The 9,793-nt window shown below is 40.5% G+C and overlaps 1 protein-coding gene across 2 annotated transcripts in view; it reads right to left on the reverse strand.

Annotated features, from left to right (window-relative positions):
• HDHD2 (haloacid dehalogenase-like hydrolase domain containing 2) overlaps nucleotides 1-9,793 on the reverse strand; it is a 49,584-nt gene that overhangs the window by 26,290 nt on the left and 13,501 nt on the right. For both annotated transcript variants that reach the window (XM_010840959.1, XM_010840960.1), the window contains exons 2-3: nucleotides 8,615-8,725; nucleotides 3,907-4,115 (exon numbers count right to left, since the gene is read on the reverse strand). In XM_010840959.1, coding sequence (XP_010839261.1) covers nucleotides 3,907-4,115; nucleotides 8,615-8,715 — 310 coding nt within the window. In that variant the 5' untranslated portion in view covers nucleotides 8,716-8,725. The remainder of the gene's footprint in view (nucleotides 1-3,906; nucleotides 4,116-8,614; nucleotides 8,726-9,793) is intronic.

Below are 9,793 nucleotides of genomic sequence, written 5' to 3' on the forward strand. Positions count from 1 at the left end.
GAGGATGAGATGGCTGGATGGCATCACCGACTCGATGGATGTGAGTTTGAGTGAACTCCGGGAGATGGTGATGGACAGGGAGGCCTGGCGTGCTATGATTCATGGGGTTGCAAAGAGTTGGACACAACTGAGCGACTGAACTGAACTGAACATTTTGCCAATTATATCTATGATTCTCTCCATTTTCTAAAGTCTTTGAAAAGTAAACCCCAGATATCCATCATCTCACCCCTTCATATTTCAGTATATATCTTTAACTGATAAAGACCTTAAAAAACAAACACTTTAACATTATACCATCAAAGTTAACGACAGTATTTTCATTCATTTACTTTTGGCTGCACTGGGTCTTCACTGCTGCGTGGGCCTTTCTGTAGCTGTAGAGAGCAGGGCTTCTCTCCAGTTGTGCTATGTTCTTACTGAGGTGGCTTCTCTTGAGAAGCACGGGCTCTGGGGCGCATGGGCTTCGGTAGTTACAGCTCGTGAGCTCAGTAATTGTGGTGCATGGGCTTAGCTGTTCCATGGCATGTGGGATCTACCTGGATCAGGGATCGAACCTGTGTATCCTGAATTGGCGGGCAGAGTCTTTACCACTGAGCCACTAGGGAAGCCCAGTTATAATTCTTATTAATCACTCAATACCTAGTCCACATTTGAATCTCTCCAAATGTCTCAAAAACGTCTTTTTATATCTGATATGTAATTGACACCCAAAAAGGTCCACATATACTATTTCATTATTATCCTTTACTTCTCATTCTACAGCAACAGTCTTCTGTCAGTCTTATCTACTAAAGCACCTAGATCTTGGAAAAAGTCCTACTTTCTGGATTCGACTGGTTGCTTATGATAATCATTTAATTTGTTCCTTTACTCTTATTATTTCATACAAACCAGTAACTGGATCTAGAGATTTTGTTAAGTTCACATTCAATTACTAAGCAAGGTTATCTCATAGGCGATGCTCTATTATATCACATCACGAAGCACAAGGGATCTGGCTGTTCATCTAGTGATGCTAAGACTGATCAGCTGGTTCAAGTGGTGTCAGCATGATCCCTCCATTCTGAACCTCATCAATTCTTCACCTACTGTGTTTAAAATCTGTTGACACTGTTGCCTATTTCACTGGGGTTTGGCAAATGTGATTTTCTAATTCTGCCACTCTTTCTGCATTTACTAGCTAGAACTCTTCTATAAAGAACTTACTCTCATCAAATGTTTAGTTACTCTAAAATACAGTTAAAATAGGAAAGGCAGGATAAATCCTTGTTTCATTTGCCAATTTTCAGAATGAGTTACTGCCCTGCTGCTGCTGCTGCTAAGTCACTTCAGTCGTGTCCAACTCTGTGTGACCCCATAGACGGCAGCCGACCAGGCTCCCCCGTCCCTGGGATTCTCCAGGCAAGAACACTGGAGTGAGTTGCCATATCCTTCTCCAGTACATGAAAGTGAAAAGTGAAAGTGAAGTCGCTCAGTCGTGTCCGACCCTCAGCGATCCTATGGACTGCAGCCTACCAGGCTCCTCCGTCCATGGGATTTTCCAGGCAGGAGTACTGGAGTGGGGTGCCATTGCGTTCTCCGGAGTTACTGCCCTAACAACCTCCAATAGTGACCAATGAGTTTTGTGGGGTTGAGTATCATTTTAATCATTTTGTATATAAGATGTGTTGCAATCTATTACAATCATTATTCTTTTTGATTCTCAAATTATCCCTTCAAATTGGCTTCAGTGTCCTTTAGCCATGCCTTTATTAGTTTTCAATAATTTCCTTGCTAAAAATTAAGTTATCCCAGCCTCATACAATCCCTGCGGATCCAGAATCTCTCATTTCTTCACAGAACTAAAGTAGGAAATCAGAGTAGCACTACAGTTTGACCACAGGGTTTCATTGCTTCTACGCCTTTTTAGATCTAGATAGTACGTATTTTTAAAAAGAACAAGGGAGTTGATCATAATATTTTTAATTCAAAATTAACACACACCTTATTTGATTTTTATATTTGTATTTTTTTTCACTTACACTTAAAGTCTGGAGTACTAATAATACTAGCATAACTACCACTTTATCCTGTAATGCATCTATAATTATAAAATAACATCAACACTACTAATAAACACTAAGACAACTAATGCAGTTTTAGGTTTCTTTGCAGTTCTTTTATCCTTCAATTTATGCCCTATGAATGAACTATCAGAATACTGTATTTTAAAGTCATGTAAAGTAATTCTTTGAGTGGTTATGTCATCAACTTTACATACAGTTCATTTGTTTTGATCTGTTTTTGGTTTTTAGGGATTGGCTTGTTTTTAACTTTTTGTCTTTTAAATATGTAAAATATTCACCTGGTTCCAATATCAAAACTAGATAATAACATACTTTTATTTAAAGAGATCACATCTCCTCCTCCTGCCCTCCCCCTTTAACCATTTTTACTAGTTTTTCACTTATCTTCCTTCAGCTTCCTTCCACAAATATAAGACAAATACTTTTATAGCCATAGCCATTTCCCTCTCATTTTCTTACACAGAAAATGTGTAAGGTTTTCTGTACCTTACTGAGACAGAATTCGTCATCACTTGCCTTTCAGCCACAAAGCGTTCCTCCCGTTTTGTGGACATATCCTAGTTTTAATCAGTCTCTTCCAGTGAACATGTGGGTTGTTCCCAGTCTTCTAAGGTCATAATGAGGTCCAAATAAGGTCATAATGAACAACCTTATTCATAAGCCCTTACACATATTTGCTAGCACATCTTGCAGATGCAGTCCTACAAAAGGCCGTACTGCTTCACATGCAATTTTGAGAGCTACTGCCAACTTCCTCTCCACAGGAGTTGTGCCATTTTATATTCCATCAGATCTTTTAATAAATTTATTTTCATTTAATTCAGCCAAAGCTGATTCCCGTTTCTTGCAAATAATAATTCTGACTGATAACACAGTTATATTTCCTGATAGTATAAGTTTTGAGGTTCTGCATTTATCCATGCATAGGTTTCCAGATTATTATTTACAAAGCTATAACATGGCTTTATAATTATGAATTTATAATTTATACTTATTTTGTCAATATTGTGTACTTCACTCTATCATCTATAAAAAGAAGCAATGTGGCAAAGCTTCATAACACTAGGATATTTTTCCAGAGTTTTTAGGCTTTTTCCAAGAGAAAAGTTTTATTTTTCCTTGACTGAAAATATTTCATGGTCATTGCAAAAGCTTCACACTATATAGAATGACATCTATCTTTAAACATGTTATTTATCTAGTCAAAGTAATACAGTGGCTCCAGGAATGAGGACAGCAATGCTCAGAGAAATCTTGACTTGTGCTTTTTCAAACTGTGGGCCATGATCCGTCAGTAGATTGTGAAACTAATCTGGATGGCTCTTAGCAGCATGAAAATTACACAAGTAAACCAAACAGAAAATGGGCTTCCCTGGTGGCTCAGATGGTAAAGAATTTGCCTGAAATGCAAGAGACCTGGGTTCGATCCCTGGGTTACGAAGATCCCCTAGAGAAGGGAATGGATACCAATTCCAGTATTCTTGTCTGGAGAATTTCGTGGACAAAGGAGGCTGGCAGGCTAGTCCATGTGGTTGCAAAGAGTCCTGAGTGACTAACACTTTCACTTTTCAAACCAAATAGAAAACAGAGTACATGTCACACAGTAAGAGTAAGTATTATTTAACATGTACAAGTACACATACATATGTCCTGAATTTCTATGCAATGGGTTTCACTTACTGTGGATGGCAGTCAAAAAGGGTTTGAGAAACACCATATCTGTTGACTATTTCAGTAAGAGGAAATCTGAATAAATGCTTCCAAACATCCAGTTTTAAGAGTGACTTATAAGCAGATATCAAGAACTAATTTTTAAATCTTTCCAAATGCCTCCTACCTTTAAAATCAGGTAGAGCCCGATCATCAACCAGCAGCATGGGTCGGACTTGCTTCTGCTCTACCAAGTTTCTGGCTGCAGTCAGAGACGTGAATATTTCATCTTCAGAGATATCAAACTCCAGTTTTTTCAATCTTTCCAAGAGGTCTTGCTTGCTCTCTTTGGTCGTATTGGTCACAAACCTAACCATTACAGAAGTAGCACGTAACCTGGAAAAGCATAATTCAGGTGTCAACAGGCAGCTTTTACATTCTAGCACCATAAAACCTAATTTTGTAGCACTTGCCAAAGGTCAAAAAATGAAAGGTAAGTCACTGAGTGTTTTTATGGCCAATAGGTTTTATAACCTATACAAAACTGCTTACAGCTTATCCATACCCTGTGGGCCGCTTTATCTACAAAGGCTATAAAGGCTACCTTTTTAAGGGCCTTCTATACTTTTAACTGAATTTCACTACCAGGTTTTAAGCAAAGAAGTGAAAACAAAGACCCAAAGCTGAGTAACCACTGTACTCACAGAATGAGGTGAAAGTTATCTTGAGATTATCTACCTAGTGTAACCTTCTGAAGGAGAGAAAACGCAGGCCTACAGGATTAATGACTGGGCTCAGCTGTACACAGCTGGGCAGCTATAGGGCTGAGACAAATACTCTGGCCTGCATTCTGGACAGGGTCTGACCCCCTATGCTAAGAGACAGAGGACACCTCAAGAGTTCTTTCTTCTGAGCCAATTAGACACTGGCTAAGCCCCAATGTGCTGCTAAGTTTACAAAGAGAAACTACTTGGAGAAAGAAACATGTCATTTTTATAGATATACTAGAATGTGCTTTCTCCTTTAACTATGTACATATGGGATTTTGTATGTAAAATTTCATAATCTGCTTTTGATTTCATACTCTACTTCTTGGAACCTAAACTGGCAATCAGGTATCAGAGAAAGAATTCATAATAGTCCAGATTTAATTAAAAAAAAAAAAAAACAATATTTTCCTGGTCCTACACAATGATGTGGTCCCTCACCTCGAGCCAGACATCCTGGAGTGTGAAGTCAAGTGGGCCTCAGGAAGCAATACTACAAACAAAGCTAGTGGAGGTGATGGAATTCCAGCTGAGCTATTTCAAATCCTAAAATATGGTACTGTTAAAGTGCTGCTTTCAGTATTTCAGCAAATTTGGAAAACTCAGCAGTGGCCACAGGACTGGTAAAGGTCAGTTTTCATTCCAATCCCAAAGAAGGGCAATGGCCAAAGAATGTTCAACTACCACATAATTGTGCTCATTTCACATGCTAGCAAGGTAATGCTCAAAATCCTTCAAGCTAGGCTTCAACAGTATGTGAACTGAGAACTTTATACAGATGTATAAACTGTATTCAGAAAAAGCAGAGGAACCAGGGGTCAAATTGCCAACATCTGCTGGATCACAGAGAAAGCAAAAACATCTACCTCTGCTTCACTAACTACACTAAAGCCTTTGAATATGTGGATCACAACAAACTGTGGAACATTCTTAAAGAGATGGGAATACCAGACCACGTGACCTGCTTCTTGAGAAATCTGTATGCAGGTCAGGAAGCACCAGTTTTTTTAAAAAAGAAGCAACATTTAGAACCAGACATGGAACAATGGACTGGTTCAAAATTGGGAAAGGAGTATGACAAGGCTATATATTGTCACCCTGCTTATTTAATTTGTACATCATGCGAAATGCTGGGCTGGATAAATCACAAGCTGGAGTCAAGAGTGCCAGGAGAAATATCAACAATCTCACATATGCAGATGATACTACCCTAATGGCAGAAAGTGAAGAGGAACTAAAATGCTGCTTGATGAGGGTGAGAGAGGAAAGTAAAAACGATAGCTTGAAACTCAATATTTGAAAAAATAAGATCAGGGAATCTGGTCCCATCACTTCATGGCAAATAGATGGGGGAAAAGCGGAAACAGTGGCAGATTTTCTTTTCTTGGGCTCCAAAATCACTGCAGATGGTGACTGTAGCCATGAAATTAAAAGATGCTTGCTTCTTGGGAGAAAAGCAATGACAAACCTAGACAGCATACTAAAAAGCAGAGACATCGCTTTGCCGACAAAGGTCCATATAGTGAAAGCTATGATATTTTCCAGTAGTCATGTATGGATGTGAGAGTTGGACCCTAAAGAAAGCCGAATGTCAAAGAGTTGATGTTTTAGAATTTTGGTGCTGGAGAAGACTCCTGAAAGTCCCTTGGATAGCAAGGAGATCAAACCAGTCAATCCTATAAGAAATCAATCCTGAATATTCATTGAAGGACTAATACTAAAGCTGAAGTTCCAATACTTTGGCCACCTGATGTGAAGAGCTGACTCACCAGAAAAGACCCTGATGCTGAGAAAGACTGAGGGCAGGGGGAGAAGCGGGCAACAGAGGATAAGATGGTTGAATGGCATCACAGATTCAATGGACATGAATTTGAGCACACTCCGGGAGATAGTGAAGGATAGGTATGCTGCAGTCCATGGAATTTGCAAAGAGTCAGAGACGACTTACCGAATGAACAACAACAGTGTTTTAATCTAAAACTAATTTTAATTTACCTACAATTAAAAATTTTATATTAATACCCTGTTGGGCTTCCCAGGTGGCACAGTGGTAAAGAACCCATCTGCCAATGTCTCTTGCCTTTAAGATGCAAGAGACGTGGGTCCCATCCTTGGGTTGGGAAGATCCCCTGGAGTAGGAAATGGCAAGCCAGTCTTGTATTCTTGCCTGGGAAATTCCATGGACAGAGGAGCCTGGCGGGCTACAGTCTATGAGGATGCAAAGAGTTGGACATGACTGAGCACTCACACATGCCACGTACACCTTATATTTTATGCCTGCCCCGAACAGATACAAGGCATAAAAGCACTGTCCATAATTTAAAATAAGCTAGAAAATATAACAAAAGAGATTTTTAAGCTTTTACTCAAAGAGCATTCAATACCTTTATATGATTAAATATTTCATTATAATCATGATTATCTCTGTAATACCTGTGTGGTAGCTTTGCCTAAAAACACACTAAATTTGTTTTAGGTGCTTAAAATCTCTCAAAAGAAATTGAATACTTTAATATAACTATCATCTGAAAAATGAATAAGTGTAAGTACTGAAATGATCATATTATTTCTAACAACAATTAAAAAAAAAACCTTTCTTTTTGCTGGTCGCTTAACTTCCCTAAAGCTATTTGTTTCCACAGAAACCAAAACTGGCACTGACAGTATATGATCTCTCTGGGGTGGAGACCCGCCTGTGCCAGTGAGAGGACAATTTGTAGGCTCTGGCCCCTCCCGAATGGCAGGCTCACAGGTTACAGATGTACTTAGAGACGTCATTCATTATTTACCAGAAATTAGATTTTTCTATCCATCCAGAGCAGAAAGCTCATTTGTGAAGCTGTACAAGCACTTGTCCAACAGGACAGCAAACTGATAAACAGGTATCCTTTTCCCTAGAAATCCTGAGAAAGACCATGGCAAGGAGTCAAGAGAAAGTCCCACTCTCCAACTCATTTAATTTGGGCCTTAAACAACATGTTGCTGTCCGCCTATAAAAGAACACCATGACTCCCAGCTACATCAATAGCTTCCAACTGATGCCTACCACATCTAACATCTTTTCACACTTGCTGAAGCCCCACATGGAGAGAATACCAAGTCGGTGTTGCTCTCTTGCCACAACATCTGGCATTGGTACTAGTCATGAGATTCCCTGGATAAGAGCAGACCAAGAATGCTGTAAGGTGTAAAATGATAAAGCACTACATGCTAAGTATTGCTGACTTTAAAACCTTCTTCAAATTATTTTAAGGTAAGATGCTAAATAACATTACTAGTTGTGTCATGCACGCGTGCTCAGTCGTGTCCAGCTCTGTCCGACCCCATGGACTGCAGCCCACCAGGCTCCTCGGTCCACGGAAGGTTCCAGGCAAGAATACTGGAGTGCGTTGCCATTTCCTTCTGCAGGGGATCGACTCAGGGATCAAACCCGCATCTCCTGTGTCTCCTGTGCCAGCAGGTGGATTCTTTATCACTGAGCCACCGAGGAAGTCCCAGTTCTACTGTCCTGAGGAGTATTTTTTCCAGGATGCTCAGAAACAAATATTCACGTTCACTTTAACAAGCTTTTCTATAATATGCATTTTTTAAATCTAGACTTTAGGTAATCGATGCATCAGAAATATAAGACAATCTTCAACCTTCAAAAGCATTAAATTTAGTTAATGGAGATAATTCTAAAATTTCAAGTCCCTTAATTAAATTTTATTTGAGTAGCTGCACACTCAGTGCTAGGTCTTAACTGAAAGAGGAGTGGGCAGAACTAGGCCTTTGTGTATGTGTGTGTTTCATTTTGTGATTCCAGGATTCATCTGCAATTTTTCCAGTGCTACTTATTCCACATTTTCGAATCTCGAGCTTTCATTCCCAAATTTACATTACTTAGAAAAAAGACACACATGAAGAGCAAAAACACAGACCAAAAGGCCAAACCTAACAAAAGGCTTGGAGAACAATGTGTGGAAGACACAACAATGCATACATTTTCCAGCTAAGCCCAAGGCAGTTTCTGTATCTGCGGTAAATCGGTGAAATGCCATCTTAAGGCCATCCATTCAGCTAATGATCTGCCTTGGCAAAATGGCACTTACAAACATATTTGTCAGCTGAACGTGGAGGATAGCTTGCCTTTTAAGAGCTTCCTGTGCGCCTGGCACAGCTGCATCTTCAATGTGAAGTGTGCCACTGAGATCGACCAAAACAGCTTTTAATGCACGGCGTGTTGCCATCCTTCATTCCCTAGGAGAGAGCAAATGAAATTAAAAATACAGTTTAGGAAACAATGGACAATTAAAACCTGGTAAGACTTCAAAATATCACTCGTATCTAGAAAGATACTGCTTAATGTTAAGTTGCTTCTCTTGTAGCAAAGAAATGTTTTTTAAAAATAAAAAATCCAAATTTCACCCATAAATTTGTCTTTTTTTAAGTCTTAGGGGAAATTTTAAAAGAGGGGTTACATTTACTTCAGATTTTTTGAAATAATTCTTCATAGACCAATTCATTCATCTATTTTTATGTGTGAGAAAATGTACTCTGAAGAATGGGTGGATGGAAGGAAGCCCTAAATCACTTGCAAAATCTTTTTCCGCTCTGGCTATGTACCATGAAAATGTTCTAATTGCCAGTCTTCACCCTTATATCCTGAAGTGGCATATATGGCCAAAGAGCTACTAGTATTTGTAGATCAGTGAAGAGGCTGCGACCAGCGCACTTGAGTGTGGGCGGCTGCGACCCGCGCACTAAGCACAGCCGAGAGGAGCTACCCCACATCCGAGGTCAGGGGCAAAAGCCGGGAGGACCCCATGCCCGAAGGGTGGCAGCCAAGAGGAGTTACCGCACGTCTGAGGTCAGGGGCAGTGGCCAGGAGGACCAACCCCACGCCCCCACACCCCCACGCCCGAGGCCAGGGGAGGCAGCTGGGAGGACCAACCCCACGTCCAAGGAGCGGTGGCTGCGTGGGTGCAGGAGGGCCTAGAGGAGCTATCCCACATTGAAGGTCAGGAAGGGCGGTGGTGAGGAGATACCCCTCGTCCAAGGCAAAGAGCAGTGGCTGCGCTTTGCTGGAGCAGCTGTGAAGAGATACCCCACGCCCAAGGTAAGAGAAACCCAAGTAAGCTGGTAGGTGTTGCAAGAGGACATCAGAGGGTAGACACACTGAGGCCATACTCACAGGTAGTCAATCTAATCACACTAGGACCACAGCCTTGTCTAACTCAATGAAACTAAGCCATGCCCGTGGGGCAACCCAAGACAGGCGGGTCATGGTGGAGAGATCTGATAGAATGTGGTCCACTGGAGAAGGGA

The sequence above is a fragment of the Bison bison genome, unplaced genomic scaffold (genome assembly GCF_000754665.1).
Source record: "Bison bison bison isolate TAMUID 2011002044 unplaced genomic scaffold, Bison_UMD1.0 scf7180017864153, whole genome shotgun sequence".
Lineage (NCBI taxonomy): Eukaryota > Metazoa > Chordata > Mammalia > Artiodactyla > Bovidae > Bison > Bison bison.